Consider the following 18,179-nt stretch of genomic DNA (forward strand, 5'->3'; position numbering starts at 1 on the left):
CTTTTTAATAAAAAATCTCTCATTTTCTGTAAGGCATTGCTGTTTATTGAATAGCACTGTTAAGTATGAGCAATAAGCCAATACTGCTTATGCAACTACTGTAAAGTTTAGTTTGCTACATGAACAGCTACAAGTAAATTGGACAATTTCTTCTTATACTGTCAAGAGAAGCCCTGATTGGTAGGTAGCATGGCACATTCTGTACATTCAGACCAGCCAGTATCCTTGAATAGTCACACCTGTCCATTTGCAGTTGTGAGTTAGAACCAGTGAAAATACAAAGGAAATGCAGCATTGACTGTCTGGCACTTACATCTGTTAACTTATAGTAAATACCAACACAAAACTTAAGAAAATATGTTGCTCTTTATTACTCTTTACATGTCAATTGTTCCAAATATTGGAAGGTCTCACATTCGGAAGGTCAAATGATCTTAGGTGGTGTTATTTAGAAAACAGAATTGAATTGTTTTTCCAAGCACAGTATTCACATTTTATAGTACAGGAGGCCAACCTGTCATTTAATATTATTCTTCAGTGTCAGCAGCTGAGTCCGTGTTATGAGGAAAGATTTTTTTGTGTAGGTATTCTGCCATTTTCTTGGAATTCTGTAGACTCTCTATCTCAAAAAATGGAATCTGGAAACAAAACAAAGATTGCTGAACTTACATGTTAATAAACAACTGGGTAAGGTTGATGTTCATTAAGCAGAAGTAAAACTACACATCAAAGATTTGTCCATTTTGAAATTAAACATTTAATTCTAAGCATATAATTGATCTGTAAATCATCTGAATAGAGATTACTGTAAAACAAAGAGTCATATCCATTATAGGTTAAACTAGGTTAAACATAACGGAATTAGGCTTATGTGGTAAGTGATTATATATGAAAATGGCAAAAATCTAAAAGTAACTGGTTTGGTCCAAAGTATGTTTAAAGATAAAAATAGCCCTATTAATTCAACAGGTAAAATAAAGGATATACTCTGGTGTGAAAATGTTATTTATAATATAAAGCAGTTCTGGTTTTTTAACTACTCTTTTTAAACTTTGAATTCAGACCTTTTTGAAAAAGTATTTAATTAAAAATCCCAATTCTACTGAACTCTTAGACATTTTCCTTTAAGTCAAGATTTGGACCTTAATCACTGCAGAGAAGTACTCTTTCAAGCAGCCACTATTTGGTGGAAAACACAGGCAGAATACACATCCAAGGAAGAAAAAGGAATTTCTGTAACACCCTCAGAAAGGCAAAAGCTAGACAGAGAGAACATAACACAGAAAGGACAAGAGTACACCTGCCTTGGGAAGTAATTGCAACTATAGTTTTAAGCATTATAAAATATTCATTTTTCACTTGTTTTGTTAGCCAGAGCAAAAGCAAACCTCTGTCTTTGGACTTTACCTGTACAACTTCATAACCAAGTAACTGAAGATGTCTCTGTTTAATAGCTTCTTTTCCCAACAGATTGTGGCTATTAACGCAAAATCTATTTTGACCATCAACACAGAGGGCAATTCTAAAATGAAGCACAAGTGTAGTATATATTAAAAAAAATAAATCAGTTATTTTAACCCCCACAGCTACTGCAGTTCTTAAGAAACATGAGACAATACCTCCCATCTTAGTCCCTAGTACCTCTCAGAATTAGATGATGGAAGTTACCTAGTTCAGGTCAATTTAAATCACTCAGTTTAAAGGGTGAGAGGGGAAAAGCCTGAAGCTTAGTGAAATTGATCTGTAAAGCTTATTTATATGCTCTGAACAAAAATTACTATACAAGTTAATGAGAGCTTGACATTTTTAATGCTACTATTGGTAAGCTATTTTGAATTCTTCTAGTAAAAAACATACAAATACATGTCTCAGCTTGAAAACATTTCAACAGCTAAATTAAACTTATTAGTGTACCTGTTAATCCTGTCAGAGTTCCAGTTAAAGGTAAGTTTAAGTTAAACCTGTACATATGGATGGCAGCATCATGGATTAGAACTATATTTTTTTCTCCTTGGTGATAAATATCACATCAACTTAAACCAAAATTTGTACATCCACTGTAAAAAAACCTGCTTATATTTTCAGTATGTTAAATATATTGTGACCTTATTTACACAACAGCTACAATTTAAAAAAAATCAAAGCCCATTCTTAAACATTTAAGCAAGGGATTTTTTAAAGAACCTGTATTAGTCTTGTGAAGGTTAAACTGGAGAAAATGTAACCTTTTCAAAGACTTTTGCTTTATCCATAGAAGGGCCATTGCAAGTACTGTGCAGGCAGGTTGCTTAACTTTGTATCCAAGGTTTCTCGAAGTAATTGTTAACACATTCTTTAAACACCTATGCCTTTTTCAATAAAAACCAGCATCTGTAGCAAATATCCTCATTACACAGGATTCCTTACAGAAGTAAATCTGTGAACTCAAAGCAGCTTAAACTGTCTTAAATCTATGCAGACATGCTCAATTAGAATTAATTTGGTTTTAGTTTGAAAATGAATTACAGAAGATCAAAATACATTACTATAAGCCAAATCAGGATCACTTTGATCCTGACTGTCACTGGATAGAGAGACTAATTGTCTGACACTGCATAGTCAGGGGGCAAAACAACGATGAAAAAGTAGAGATCTCAAATTTTGCCAACTTTTTCCTTTTGCCAGTGGTTTCAATGTGAAACCTGAACTTTTTTGAGGTCAATGGCAAAATGCCAATTAGCTTAAGTGTCATCAGTTTCACCCTGGATGTTCTTTATCAATGCTAACCAACATTTTACCAGCGGTTTCTTTTCATCACTTACCGTCTGTGTACCTCTTCACATTGGGCAGCAGGCAATACAAAACCTTCTTCATCTAATTTAATCTCAATATCTAATATAAATGAAAAGAGAACTGACATTAAAACTCAATTCATATTAAAAAGTTTACTGTAATTCTCATCCTCTTACAGTTCATTGTTTTACAAAATAAGTAAAATACTATCACAATACTTTTTTCTGAATCACAGATGCTTGTAAACATGTGTATAGGCTATTTAATAAATGAGTGATGATAAATAACACTTCAGCCTTTCATAATGCTAACAGCAAAACAGTATTCCAAGTCCACTAAAACCCATAACATAGTTAAATGGCACTTTGCTGGGCTGGCAAGACCTCTGAACTTTGAGGGTTTAAGGAGGGGATATCTATCTCTCTCAATGCCACCCCTGCTACACCCTTATTTTTTCTCACTAACTCCCTAATTTTATAGATTATGCCGATTTTCATGTAGAGATTTGGACCTAAACCCTGCCAACTTCAACCCCATGTGGAAGCTAAAATGCAGAATAATTCTGGAATCATCACTCATTTCCTATTTTTTTTAAATCTCTCCAATGTCCATGGAGTCCAAGAGACCCTTCCCTCAACACCTTGTTGATCATGCACTCCTACTGGACACACATCTTTCTCCATCATTACCTTCCCTGTTTCCTTTGCTGGCACATGAAACACTGTTTTACTCACTCTTTCAGTCCACAAACCCCCAGTGACCACATATAATCAGTAGTTCTTGCTAAGGGGAGAGAGGCCAGCTGAGCAGGGCAGAGAGAGGGCTGACAGCCTTCCAGCTCTCCCTTTCTCTACTCACCACCAAAGCAGAGATCAGGCAAGTGGTATTGCCTCATTTTGATTTACATTATACAAATTGTTGGTAGGATAAGTAAAAGAGGAGCTGATAGTAAAAATACAGAACATAAAAGTTAGTAGCTATTTTCAGTGCAAACTGGCTGTGTAAATTCCAAGTAATACTGCAGTTCTTTTCCCTCCCTGTTCTTCCTGATTTTCAAAATGCATTTACTTAAAAGTTCCTATGACATCTCCTCATTGCAGACCTACAGAGTTTTGTATTCCAGTTTACTTTTTCTCTATTTGCACAATGTAGAAGGCCCACAAAGGGAATAAAATCAACCACTTTTTTATTTCTGGAACACAACAGAGCCTAAAGTTCTGACAGCATAAGCACATTTTTCATTATTAATCTAAAGAAATGTTACTTACCAACTGTATAGAAATATGATGTTGATACCTCTGATGCAAAATATATTCTTTTTTTCAGCAAATAAAGTAATCCAGTCTTCACCCTTCTCAGAAGGTGAACATCCAGAGAACTGTGAGGCACGGGAAAGGCCTTTACTTGATACTTTGGAAGGAGTTTGGGACCCTACGTAATGACAGAAAAACAAATCAAACAAACAAAAGAAAAAGGGAGATAACATGTTCGTAATTACCTCACATTAATGTAGCAAAATGTATTCTGTGCATTTCAAAGCCATGTTTATTGAGAAACTTACAGTCTGAGGTCTGATCTGCTGGAAACTTACAAAACCAAACCAAACCAAACCCAAAACAACCACCAGAACAACATCAGCAAGCTTCCATGCTATCGCCTTGAACATAACGTTCATGAGAAATGCACAACTGCTCCCATTCCTCTACATTCAGGGGCCAACATCAAAGCGCCTGATCTCTTTTGTGCTCCAAGACTCCACAAATGAAACATAAAAACCAGAACAGCTGTTGGAAAAGTACTTGGAAATACACAAAAAGCACTTGATCTTGGAGCTATTCAGTTCCATCAAACATACAAATATATCAAGTCAAGCAAACAAGTAGCAATGCTTCATGTTTTTATTGAGGGTGGAGGGGCGGGAAGCTGTTCCATCCAATTCCAATGTTTTTATGGGGAAGACTGTCCTGAACTAATTATCTGCACTGCCCTAATGACCTTATCACCTCTTGTTAACATTAGTTCTATTTTCATATGTACCATACCTCATAAAATGGACACTCCAGGGTAACAGTCAGAAAAAGCTGGGTTAGCTGGGACATAACAATTCTGTCCAAACCAGGTGGCTGAGCTGAAACAACAATATTCAGGTTTTCAGGTGCACCTTCAACAAAGTATCTTTACACAAACCATCATGCAGATGTTAGGAAAAGCTGTTCAGTTTAACACACAGGGAAGCAATTTGATCATTATCATTTTTGATCATCGTTGAATTAACAGAAAAATCAGTTGTGAAATAACATAGTTATTAAAATGAGGAAATGATTTATAGAAATATCAACAAAAAACTCCATACAAGTAGCAAGATCTTAGTTAAGACTGTCATATTCTTTCACACACAAACGCACCCAAAAAAAAAAAAAAAAAAAAAAAAAAAGTTCTGAGAGATGCAGGACGTTCTACAGGAAGGAATATGTTTGAGTTGAGGTCTTGGAAAAACATCCCATACCCTTATTCCCACACCCCCTTCTCCCCAAGTTATAATCCCAGGATCTCATTGTTTTGCTCAGGTTTGGGGTGTTGGTTTTGGGGGGTTTTTAACCTGAAAAGTAGTGGATTAAAACGGACTAATTTCTGGAGATTTGTCTACAAGTGTACACTTGAAGTATCTTTCATGTTATACGCAAAGTATTATTACAGAATGTAGTGTAAAGTGCTGATCGTGCAGGTCCATCTTTTCAAGTTCCTGTTCTGAAATTTGACCACTCTAGTGGAATGCCTTTATTGATTTAAAAGAACGTATCCACAGTAACCGGGTGCTGTGAGAACTTTAAAAGACATTCTGGTTTTTAGGACATGAGTGATGTCTGCTTCCTAAAAATCAAGCCCTTAAGGTATTTCATGCTGAACAGCTAAAAATTGAATGACCTAAGTTTCTAATCACTTTGAAAATTTGATCTTATATACAGTTTTATTAACAGAGCAATCTTAGCTGAGATCTTGAGAAAGTCACTCATCTTTCTGGCATAGCTTACATATCTCTATAATGCTGCTAGATATCCTTTACCAGCTAATACAGAATTACTTAAAATCTGTAGCTTACAACTGTGTTGTTTATAATACATTTGTGTCCATAAAATGCTGGATTATGCAATAGTTAGAGCTAAGGATAGGCTATCACATGGAGGATGTTCTAAAAGTTTACTAGTCTGGGTTAAAAAAACAATTAGGTGGAGGCAGCCCTTGCAAACAAGACAGTCTTAGAAGCAGTGGGTGAGCAGACTCTGAGATCTCCTAAGATGGAATAAAACATGAGGTAGATTTTGTTACATTTTGTTACATTTTCCTCATTTTGGTACAAGGCCAAGGATGGGACTGTAGTGCTTGCTCAGAGGTAGCAGGGAAAGGAGCTCAGGGCAGGGAACAAAGATGGGCAGAGGAAGCCTCCACCAGAAGAGTGCAGTTGGCAGACAGGATGCCAGTGGAAAGAAGCATCACATAACCATAACAGATTCTAGATTAGAAGTAATTTAAAAGCCACGATGAAGCGCCAGTCTTCATGCTTTGTTAAAACATATGTGTGCCTTAGAATTCAATTTACAATTTTACCTAGATAATTAAAAAAACCATACCAGCCTATCCTTAACTGCTCACATTTATGATGCTGTTAAGTTTTACTGGTTCAGATCTTGCTTCTATTTTAATTAAGCCAACAATTATGCACTGCAAGTTATTTTTTTTAGCTTTATCCATTTAGCCTTTTCAGCTTTCACAAGCTGATCATAATACAATATGAAAGAGAAATACAACCAAGTTGGATGCAAGAATATAACAAAACAGTCCTTATCCTGAAAGAACAGAAAAGTCAAGAGGACAGCACAAGGCCATACATGGTTCTACCTTACCCCCACCAACCGCCGGACCTGTCACAGGCTAGTGGAAAGTAAGGAATAAAGTACTAGTCCATTGCCTGTAAGGGATTCCTTAATTGAATCATAAGGCAAAACAGTATTTGAAAAACACATTTTGTACTGCCTGAGATTTAGAGATGCTGTGTATATAATTGTAACATGTTCTTATCAATAATTGTAATTTAAATTTCTTTTATCCCAGTGCTACACCTCTCTAAACCCACTTCTCTCTAGAACTTGTACTAACCTTGACCAAAGTTTATAAGGTTATTTAGACTATTTTCAAACTCCTCTAAATGATTAAACTGAAAGATAACTGCAACTGTGACAATTAGGCAACAGTCTTTGGCCTCCTGATCGCTATTCTCCAGTCACCTTCATCAGGTCACTGTTGATGTGACAGATGAAAATGGTAAGGAATGGGCACTTGACAAAAGACACGCCACATAACAGAACAAAATGTGGAACATCACAAGAGAAACACTGCTCCTTACCTTGAAGCTGTTGCAGAAAATAGGGACTAAATATTTTTGGCAGAAAATTTACTGGATAACGCTGAATAAGGACACATGAGTGCAGCAGGTTCACCAAGGTGTGAGGCTGAAAGCGATTAAGGTGAGTATGCAGTATGGTTTCAAGCTTCCTAAACAGGGAAGAAGCACTTGGAGGCTGATAGTTAAGAGTCCCAAATGGTATAATGTACCCAGCAATCTGGTCAGTGGTAAATCTGTCAGCATCAGCAATGAAACTTTCTGCGACTGCATCAAAGATGGGCTTAGAAAGGATCATCTTTCGGCAGCAATACTGCATGACTTTACTGACTGTTTGAGGATGCAAGGTAAAGATGGACTTGGGAACATGTGTTTCCAGTGCCTCTGTGAAAATTTGTTCACCGTGTCCGAAGTATAGGAAGGCTTCCAGTACATTTACCAGTTCATCATCTGTGAAATACGGAATATGCTTCACCGAATGTTTACACAGTGCCGTGACTAAGGGAACTGCCCGAGTCTGATGAAGAACGACCAGTGAATTCAGTATTATGCTTGTGGACTCTGGGCTTAGCTGGGAAACTGTGGTTAAAGTGGCACTGTTCAGTCTGTTTAGCAAGTCTTGGTATTGTTTCCCTTCCCTAACAATCACCTGCAGCATCTTATAAACCATCACAATTTCCCTAGGGCTCCACTTCTCAATGTCTTTTTCTTGGATGTGGTTCATGATTTGTTGCAGCGTCGCACAACTTGGGCCCTCCAACTCCAGCAAACTCTCTCCAAGAGCACATAGATTTTTAACAGTCAACTGTCCTTTACCAAGCCGTTCCTCACCCTCTGAAAGCAACCTTGCCATCAGTGTACTCTGCGGATCTATACGTAGTTTTATCAAAGCTTGCAATGCATTCAGCAGCCCCGTGTTTGACAGTTTTGAGGATTCTAATTCAAACTGGAAGCATAATGCCCTGAAAACTTTGTTGTCTAACACTCCTTCAGGGTTTTTCAGACCATTGTGATCCACCTCAACTTCAGAAATTCTCTGCAGGGCTCCTGATGCCATAGTATCAGACATGACTTCCAGAGAGCTAAGGAAGTCAAAAATCTCTTTTGATGTACAAAGGCTGTTCAACTTCTTGAAAAATAGTTGTTCATCCATCCACACATTATTAGATTTAGTACAGCTCCCAGTGTCCCCACAAAGACACACAGTTTCATTGAGAGACTGTAGCCACAGTTGTACGTGATTTTTTCTACAAAGCATATACTGAGATTTGTCTTTGAAACACAGTGTCCTCATGGCTACAGAGCTACAGCTCTGGGGCTTTCGCTGCCCACTGATAAAGCTCAACCTTTTGCTTAGGGTTATCAAAATGGACCTGCTTGCTGGTGTGCTGGATGAATAAAACTGGAAACTCTTTCGGCTAATCAAAGCCATATTGGATCAAATGGGTTCTCAAAAGATACCTAGAAGAAGAAAAATACATATAAATACATTGTTTGGAAAACAGCACCGGTGTCTTTAAAAAGCAGCAAACACCACCACCACCCCGCAACATTTCAGCGGCTGGACACGACGGGGATGATCCCTCTCCCACGACCACCAGCACAAGGCAACGCAGAGCCCCCTCCGCAGCCGGGGGTCGCACACACACGCGTTCTCCCTAGCAGGAGGCGCACGGCCACGCGTCCCCGTGGGGGGGAGCCTGGGGCGTGGCAGCCGGGGGCGACGGGCGAGCCTGAGGGGCCAGGCGGCTGCGGCGGGGCCTCTCCCACCCCCTCCGCCTCACAGGCCCCACACCTACGGGCACGGCCCCGAAAGCGCTGCCGTGGGCCGAGGCGCGTCCCTCCCACCGCGGCGCCTACTGCTGCCCGCCGGGCCCGGGCCGTCGCGCCCCCTCCGTCCTCCTCCTTCCTGCGCCGCTGCGGGCACTGGGCGGTGGCGGGGGTCGAGCCGCGGGAGCGCGGGCGGCCTCACCTCCGCCGCCATGACGGGCAGCGCGGGGGCTGCCGGGAGCTTCCGTCGCTCTCCCGGCGGCAGCCTCGGGGCGCCCCACCGCCTGCCCCTGCGGGACCCGGCTCGCCTCACCCCGCCCGGCCCGGCCCGCCCCGGCCGCCTCCTCGCTGCCGCCCCGGACCGGCGCGGCGCTGCGCGGGCCGTTGCGGAGCGCAGGGTGCCGCCGGCGCTTTGCCTCGGGAGTCAGATTGGCGCCTGCGTACGTATGGCTCTGAAGCGCGTCCTTCAGCGCAAGTGACCGCGTCCCCGCGGGCCGGCGGCGGGCGGGCGCTCTGAGGGGTAGCCGGGGGCCGGGCGGGAGGCGAGGGGGCCGGCCCGGCGGCGCCGGCTCTCGGGGGGCTCCTGCTGCTGCAGCGGCGTTCGGGCCTCTGCTGGCGGCCTGCCTGCAGCTCCCTAAAGTCGCCGTCCCCCTCGGGGACAGCTCCCTCCCTTCCCAGCGCCGTGCAGGTTGGTCCAAACAAATTTTTCTGGACGGAGGTTCAGCCCTGGGCCGTGGAGGGTTTTACAAGCAGGTTTCATTGAAGTTCTTGTGGGTTTTGTGTTTGTTTTGATCATAGAGTGAAAGCGATTCTCAGTAAGTCGCTCACTGTTAACAAAAATGGCCATGGGAATGCCTTTGTGGCTGTGACAGCAGGGTCTTGCCGCCTGGTTTAGAGCCACGCTGAAGTGTGCAAAGCTGCTGCGGAAGTTTCTTGCGTTTTTATCCTGTCCGTGGCCACGCAGTTTGACATTTGTGGTGGACCAGGCACACGAGGTACGTAGCCTGGCCTTACAGTACGGCTGTGTCATTGCTGGGGCCGGCATGGCTGGCTCAGGGAACGTTCACAGGTGGCTTGTTTCCTCCTACAGTGTGTTCACTTATGGAGCTGATGGACTCCATGTTGTTCTTTTGCAGACCGTTAGTTTTCTGACTTCCAAGTACTGGAGCAGATGAGCTATAATTTGGAATTTCATCCGTAGTTTCATGTTAAGCTCTGGTTTGAGCCAGCAAATCCTGGACTGTTTTCGCAGCTTAAACATTGTTTTGTTTTTTGACATGTGATTACCAACACATCAACGTGTTAAATGCTGCTGGTGTGGTAATATATTAAATGTAGATCTCTAGAAAGCTTGATAGTCAATAATTATCATTTTTTCCACTCTTTATTCCAGCTGAACTCTCATCACATATGTGGAAGTGGCATATAGTTTGTGAAGAGTGTATAGTGCAGGAAAGCAAGAGCAGCGTGAGCAGCAGTATGTTCATCTGAATGCAAGTGCGTTCCTGCTTTATGATTACATTCACCTGCAGGTAGGCATGAGTACTTTTCCTTTCTTGATCAGTTTCTGTGTGAAACTCTTCCGGTTGATGACAAAGAGAAGATTCTCTCACAGGGAGAAACTCCTCAACTTGTGTAGTTTGGAATGAATAAGGATCAAAAAATTTTATTGATCTATTAATGAGAAAATTAACTGTCAGGCAGGTAATTAACTGTCAGGCAGGTAATTTAACTGCAGATTAATCAGTTAATTGAACTATATTTTCAAGATCAACATCAATGCAACAGATACAATACTAGGCACTTACAAATTGTTACTAAATGTCTACAGATATTTAAACAGCCTCTTAGATCAAATTGCAAGGATTTATCTAATTGTGTCCTCTGCCCATTCCACAAGCACACATTTGCACTGTTACATACACACATAGTCCTTTCCCTCAGGAGAGGATCTCAAGCACTAATCCTCTCTTCTAGCCACGTGAATTCTCTTGTTTACACATGCCTGCTGTGGGAGATGCGGTTGCTCTGACTTTTGTGTCTTTATGCAGTCTACTAGTCCACACACCAGTAAGAAAGCCCCCTGGCAAGGTCATATGTATACCCACAATATGGGTAGCTACTTTTTCCACCCTTTACTGTTACTGCACTAGCTGGAGTAGAAGCAGCTCACTGTCTTATGGGGAGGCTGCTCTCCCTGGCTTGGGCAAAGGTCATTATGTTGCTAGGGCAACACCTGTCCATGTCAAACCACACTGTGACTACTTTTCTTTCTGTTTCCTCTCCTCTCCCACTACTTCTGCAAATTTTAATGCTTTCTTATACATCCTCCCAAGATGACTCCTGTTTGAAGTCTATTGGTAATCCCCTGGCTATTATGTTGGCAGTTTACCCCTCAGCTTTTTCTGTATAGAAGGCTGCTGTCTTATGGTGTGGTCCCAGTGGAAACCTGATTATCTTTCTCCCTTTCTGAGGTGTGAGAAAGAATGTAGTAATGAAATGCTGCTTCGTCTTTATTTTCTCCATTTATAGTTGGGCATTGCCACCTGCTGTCAAGGGGAAAATTACATGACATGTGACTAGGATCAATATGTATTACTACAGGGATCTGGGGGTATTCAAACTATTCAAACTATTTCACATGAATCATCATAATTTGTATGGTATCAAATTTCTTCATGTTTCTTTTGGAGAAGGAGGGTGAAAAATCACTTTGTGAATTGTTTTGGCATACGTATTTCCTGTGCACATGCACATGAAGCCAGTTATTTAAATGACTTTATTTAAAGTGACTGTTAAGCTATATTAATATTTTTAGGTAATATAATGTAATACATTTAAAGTGAAAACTATAATGGAAAATGTCATAGAACAAAATGCAATGAATGGAAGCCTTAACATTTTCTAGTAATTACACTTTTCATGGAATTCATGTGTAGTACAAGCACTGTACTCTTAAGTTGCCACTTAATTTTACCAGTTTTGATTTACAACTATGCTTAAAAAAAAAATAAATCTAATAGAGGAAACCTTTCACAATACTGTGGGGAGAGATATAGTGCCATACTAATATAGTGCAGTATTCTTCTTACACAGTTGAGCTGTGTTTTTTTCCCTTGAGAGAAACAGGAAGAAGATATGCCTGAGATTACTTAGCCACAGGTTTTCATAAATCATTGCATGTGGCTAGGACACTGAATGATTTCTGTAGTTGAATCTGTGTGGGAGTAATAGATGAAGTACAGCAAACTGGGCCCAGGCATGAGAAAAAGATTTGAAGTTTGGAAGTGATAATTAGTCAGTTGTAATTCTAGGCATTTGAGTTCTACTGCAGTTCCGTAGCAGCGACAAAATATTGATGGAAGATTAATTTGTAAAATATGCACGAGAGGGCTAAATATGCACGAGAGGTGCTCTGCTTGTCTCTCTCACAGCTTCTTGAAGCTGTCCTTACATATGTTGTGTTCAGTGTCAAAATCATGAAAGAAAACTCGCATTCAAACTTTCTTGGGAATGGATAAGGATATGCATCTCATTCAACCAATTGCTTACAAGACTTTGTGAGGGAATGGCATTTTATACTACAGCAGATTTCTTGAAGATGGCTTCCTATTTTTAGGAGAAACCTCCCAACCAGTCAATTCTGTAGTTGCACTTGTGTAAGAAGCTCATTTTTGAAATACAAAATGTAAAACTATGTGTGTGTTCTAAAATATAGACATAGTGGGCAATAAAGTGTAAAGGCATTCAGGCAAAAAATACTGATATCAGAAAAGAAGAAACTGAGAATTTTAATTTTTTATTTTTTATTTTTTTTCTCAAGCATTGTAGTTTGACTTCACCAGCTCTGTGTTTTGTTCTGTTTTCAAATACATGTCAGAAAAGTAACCAAAGCAGTCACAGACTTACAGTGAAAAATATTATTAAGTAGTAAAAATAGTATATATTTTCGTGAAACTAGTTACTCTATTGTATTGTTTACTAATACGTTCTTGATAGTGAAGATGCTGTGATATTACTGCACCATAAAGTCAGTACAGCCCATATGACCAATACCACATGTCCTTTGCCATGTGGCCTACAAAGCTTGGTTGTGAGAAATGACTTCTCTTTAGAATAGATGCCTGATTTCCAAGTTAAGTGCCAGTACTGCTCTCCTTTAAAGTATCTCTTTTTAATCTAATAAGCAAAGCAAAGTCTTGCTGTTCTGCATGCAATAAATTTGCTTTTATTTCTTCTCTTTTCCCCTGCAGTGTCTTTAAAAAAAAAAAAAAAAAGTATTCTGTTTTGGGAAATGTGCTGTGATTTAAAAAGGAGGTTTTTACTCCTCTATGCAACACAAAAGGGGCAGGCAAAAGCCATAGCTGAGGAAATATGGCAGCAAGCAGGTGCCCATGGACTTGAAGCTGATATACACTGTATAAGTGAAATGGACAAGGTGAGATACTCCATGTTGTTTCAAAAAATAGGTATTTAAGAGCTGAATTTTTCTTCATGTGTTTGATGGGTGGCTGTTAATAATTGTGAAGGCTGAGCACATGCACCCACCTAAAATATACCATCTAGTTTTAAATTTTTGTTTGTTATGAATAAGTAATTTGGACCAACACTCACAGATGCTTAATAGCCTTCTGCCAAAGGTACATCTTTCTTGTGATTTTTCTTACTAGAACATTAAATGAATATATCTTTGATCTTTCTTCTAACAACAGTGCAGTGATTTCTTGAAATCTCTTTATGTATGTAGTAGTGAAACATAGAATCATAGAGTGGTTTGGGGTGAAAGAGACCTTAAAGATCATCTAGTTCCAAGCCCCCTGCCATGGGCAGGGACACCTCCCACTAGACCAGGTTGCTCAAAGCCCCATCTAGCCTGGCCTGAACACTTCCAGGGATGGGGCATCCACAGTTTCTCTGGCCAACCTGTTCCAGTGCCTCATCACCCTCACAATAAAGAATTCCTTCCTTGTATCCAATCTAAATCTACCCTCTTTGAGTTTAAAAGCCATTCTCCATTGTCCTATCACTACATGCCCTTGTAAAAAGTTCCTCTCTAGCTTTCCTGTAGGCCCCCTTTAGGTATTGGAAGGCTGCAATAAGGTCTTCCTGGAGCTTTTTCTTCTCCATGCTGAACAACCCCAAGCCATTCAACCTGTCTCCATAAGGGATGTGCTCCAGCCCTCTGATCATCTTTGCAGTCCTCCTCTGGACTTGCTCCAACAGGTCCGTGTCCTTATGTTGGGGGCCCCAGAACCGAATGCAGTACTCCAGGTACAGTACTCCACGAGAGTGGAGGGGGAGAATCACCTCCCTTGACCTCCTGGTCATGCTTTTGATGAATTTTGAATGAATTCTATATTTGCTGGTCAGCTCTCCTGTTTCCTGTTGTTAGAAATAACACTTCCCCCCCCACCCCCCGCCCCCGTCTGCTGGGGGTTTTTTCTGTTGTGTTGAGGTCCTGTGTTCTATTAACTATGGGCTCCAGCATGACCCTGAGCTTTTGTGGGGTCTTCTCGAGTTACTTAGCATATGCACTCCAGTTCACAGGGGATACACTGAAGTTCTGTTCTAGAAAGAAATAAAAAGCTTGGCAAGGAAGTAAGGAAGTGGGGGTTTATTATTTGCTACTATCCAGGGTTAAGGGTCTGAAAACTGTTAGTGTCTGTAACTAAAAGCAATATGGACTGTAATTTCCTTCACAAAGTACTTTCAACTGTATGTCCTCAAAAATAAAATAATTAAAAAACCCAACCAAACAAAACTTGATAGCCTGGTATTTCATATGAGATGAGCAGAAAATAACCAAAAGAGTTTTTTTCATGTACTTGAAGATGTAAGAAGTTTATAAAAATAATTTAGTTTTCTTTTAGCAAGTTCCTTTGTTGATACTACATGTTGAGTAGCTGGACATCTGCTTTTAAATGAATGTTCACTGAGTATGTAGGAAAATGTTAACAAAGAGACTTTTATACAGCCAGCAAGGAATTTGAAGATTCTCTTTATATTCTTCCATTTAATTCCTTCTGCATTTGACAGGTTTGGAGATTAGTTTCAAGAAAGCAGTAGGCATGGTATTTCTAGCCCTGTTATTGGCCTGCCACTTCAATAAATCTGTTTTGTCAAATTTGGCAAGGCAACTCAAAGCTGAGAGTTATTGATGAGGTTAGAAAGATGTACTGGATTGAGAATCTGAGAATTCGGCACTGAGGAATAAAGTAGTTTCTGCAGCTTTGTAGATTTCATCACTTAAGCTTTTCCTTACTCTTTGCTGTAACTTCTAGAAGCTTAAGTGTAGTTGGGGAGGGGAAGGCAGGATGGCATAATGTGATGGAGCAAGAGCTTGCTTGAATTTGGCAGGGCCTCTTCTGAACTCCTTTGGGCATTTTAGACCTGAGAGTTTATTCCACAACATGCACAGTTCAGAGAGAGGGGTGTGTATGCTTTAGGTGAAGGTGTAGGAGGTTTCCATTTTGTTTGTATTTGTCTGAAGGCCCGTCTTTATGCAGCAGTTCGGTATTTTTCAGACCTTGTCATCACTTAAAGGAATTGCTGTGAAGGCCTATGGGTGGAATCGGTGGCATCAGAGTCAATAGTCATAATGTGATCCTGTTGCCATACAAAAATTAACGGTCAAATGCTGCTCAAATCTCGGAAACGCTGGCTGTTTCCAGGTCATGACTCTCACCTACACTCTCATAGGTGAGAAAAGGTCATAAATCTTTGGTTGGCTACTGTGATTGCTTTTTATGCTTGATGGAAGACTGAAATGAAGTGGAAGTGAAGTAGGAGCAGTGAAATAGGAGGCTAAATGGAGATCATCTTGCATCACAGTGCAGGTAGTCAGCCTTGGATGAGTTACCTGAATAAGCACATTCACCGTGATATGTATTATTCTGAAAACAGCCTATCAGGCTGTCTGATCCCATCCTCTTCCTTCAGCAATCGTTCACAGCTTGAGCAGGTTGCTCACTGCTGTTGTATGGCACTGCTGTCCTTGGCTGAGGAGTACTTTTGAAAGAAAGAGAAAGAATGGGACAAAGGTTTAACACTAAGGATATAGGAAGAAGTGGAAGGTAGAGTAAAAAACTGTAATTGTGTAAGGTTCTTGTTGGTCTAGTGATATATCAGACCTCCCAGTTATCGACAAAAATTAGTGCAGGACTTCTGTCACCAAACGTTGACTTCCAAAAGGTCTTTAAGTTTGCAGAGGAGAATGTGCAGAAGAACAAGCAAGAATTTAGTGAACTAATCATACTTCTGTTCTAATACACCACTTTTTACTTTCTGAGCTTGTGTCTTTTTTTTTTTTCTCTTTTTCTTTTTAATGGAACACAAGTCACTGTAAACTTTTATTTGATATTGGTAGACTGTTGCTTTTTTTACTTGAATTTGCTTTTGTTTGTAAATGTAGTAGTCACCTGTGGTAATGCACTGCAGAAGCTGTTGTATTTGGACTTGCCAGATCAGCTGTGGAAGTTCTGAAAATATGAATTACTGCAACAGGACCCTTAAGGCCTTTTTTTGCACAGCTTACAGTTCAGTTTTGGAAGTCTCAAGAATTTGTGGGTACTTGGGGTTTTGCCTGAAGTTGTAAAAGACAAAACCTCTGTTTGGTATGTTCCTAGTCCACAACTCACTGAAGTCTGGCCAAGTACTGGGGAAACAACTTGCAAGCTTACTCTCTTGTACTTCTCCAGGCACCTGCTATTGGCCACTGTTCAGGACACTGTCTAGATGGGAATTTAAGTTGCTCCATGCAACTGCTTTTAGATTCCTCAGGAAAGTTTTAGAAAACATGACAACAGCAAAACCCCTTGATACTCTGTTTCTTTGTATTCCTAACCTTTGTGGATTGTAGGTATAAGGGGTAACTTTTTACATGGCTTGAGGAGTGCTAAGGTTTGAGTCATTTATTGGGTGAAGTGTTTAGAACATAACTCCTCACTCTGAAGTTTTGAATTGCAGCCCTGAAACTGCTTGAAATGCAACATAGTATCTCTTGCAAACTTTATATTTTCTCATAATCCTACTATTTTATTAAACCTGGAATGCTGCGAGAGTTTAAACTGAAACCTACAGGGAGCAGTAAAAGGAGCTTGGGTTTCTTATTATGGCAAAAAGGAAGTTAAGGAGTGACCTAATAGCAGCCTACTTGAGCCAAACTCTTCTTGGCAGCAGAAAACTGTACAATGGGAGGCAAAATCCACTGAGTGTAGCCTGATTAAACTCAGATTGGACGCTAGTGGAGAAGCTCTTCTGGGTGGAAGAGGCTGCCCAGAAAGGTGGAATCTCTACCCTTAAAAGTTTTCAAAATTCAGCCGGAGTAGTAGTTGACCTATGCAGTGTTGGCAGTTAGTCCCACTTGGAGCATGGGGTGATACTAGGTGACCTCCAGAGATCGCTCCCAAACAAGGTGTCAGTGATTCTGTGGAGCTGTGTTTCACATAAGTCACTATCTGTCCATGTGATTCAAAACCTGTAGCCTGTAGGGGTGCTGTGAAAGAGCGTTTTGTGCCAGTGACCTGACTGGCTGCATGCTAGCACAGTGCTGCAGCCCGCTACCAGTGGAAAGCTGGAATAATCAAAGAAACAGAATGCTTTTTACCTCAGAAGTAATAAATGTTTGCATGAGACCTGAATTTACGGAACTGGTGCATAGTCCCAAATATAGCCAGTTCTCATCAACCTGGTGTAATGGAGTAGCCCCCATAAAATCATGGGAAATATAGAAGATTGGTATTTGCAAAGGGAAGAGAAATGAACTGGGAACAGGAGCCAAAATAAATGAAACTGTAGAGCACTGTGAGACTTTGTTCAAGGCTACCTTAGTTCCTGCAAAGTACAGTGGGGGTTTTTTGTGACAAAGTCAGATGCAACATGGAAGTTATCCAACAGAACCAAATGATCCCTAATAGAACTTAGAAAAGATCCCTACAGTTTGTATAGCCACACCCCAGGTATCTGTGTGAAATGGTCAGGATTATGGCTAACAGTGTGATTGTGATCATATATATAAAAATACTTTTTCTACTTGACAAAGCAAATACTGTATGAGTTGTGTATTTAAGCTCTACGAGTGCAGTTGTGAAGTGTTCTTCATGTGTATACTAACCTGCCCAAAATGCTACCCTTCAGTGTTTGTGTATGGGATCAGGGGATAATTCAAGTTGAAAGGGACTTTGTGAGGGGAACTCAGTGGAGGTCAAAGCAGGTTCCTCAGGGCTTTACCCAATCTGGG

The 18,179-nt window shown here is 40.6% G+C and overlaps 3 protein-coding genes across 9 annotated transcripts in view; 2 read left to right on the plus strand and 1 right to left on the minus strand.

Moving 5' to 3' along the window:
* Positions 1-347: 347 nt before the first annotated feature.
* FASTKD3 (FAST kinase domains 3) lies at positions 348-9,251 on the minus strand. Of its 3 annotated transcripts, none has more exons than XM_037378814.1 (7): positions 9,144-9,251; positions 7,175-8,632; positions 4,815-4,900; positions 4,041-4,203; positions 2,802-2,871; positions 1,408-1,522; positions 348-638 (listed from the first exon to the last, which is right to left on the minus strand). In XM_037378814.1, exons 2-7 carry the CDS (start codon positions 8,601-8,603, stop codon positions 528-530), a joined length of 1,974 nt encoding a protein of 657 aa, XP_037234711.1. In that variant the 5' UTR covers positions 8,604-8,632; positions 9,144-9,251; the 3' UTR covers positions 348-527. The 3 variants fall into 3 exon arrangements, with proteins under 3 accessions (XP_037234711.1, XP_037234709.1, XP_037234710.1); XM_037378812.1 differs by having other exon boundaries at positions 9,032-9,174; XM_037378813.1 differs by lacking the exon at positions 9,144-9,251 and having other exon boundaries at positions 7,175-9,009.
* LOC119144520 (basic salivary proline-rich protein 1-like) lies at positions 8,748-9,458 on the plus strand. Its single transcript, XM_037380020.1, has one exon. The coding sequence runs from the start codon at positions 8,748-8,750 to the stop codon at positions 9,456-9,458; it is 711 nt and encodes a 236-aa protein (XP_037235917.1).
* The window catches only part of MTRR (5-methyltetrahydrofolate-homocysteine methyltransferase reductase), a 32,445-nt gene continuing 23,542 nt past the window's right edge, over positions 9,277-18,179 (plus strand). The window contains exons 1-4 of one of the 5 annotated variants that reach the window (XM_037378809.1): positions 9,484-9,629; positions 9,740-9,936; positions 10,335-10,473; positions 13,195-13,379. In XM_037378809.1, coding sequence (XP_037234706.1) covers positions 13,236-13,379 — 144 coding nt within the window. In that variant the 5' untranslated portion in view covers positions 9,484-9,629; positions 9,740-9,936; positions 10,335-10,473; positions 13,195-13,235. Of the gene's footprint in view, positions 9,382-9,483; positions 9,630-9,739; positions 9,937-10,334; positions 10,474-13,194; positions 13,380-18,179 lie in introns of those variants that run through there. The other 4 variants (XM_037378807.1, XM_037378808.1, XM_037378811.1 and 1 more) reach the window with 4 other exon arrangements.

The sequence above is a fragment of the Falco rusticolus genome, chromosome 3 (assembly GCF_015220075.1).
Source record: "Falco rusticolus isolate bFalRus1 chromosome 3, bFalRus1.pri, whole genome shotgun sequence".
NCBI lineage: Eukaryota > Metazoa > Chordata > Aves > Falconiformes > Falconidae > Falco > Falco rusticolus.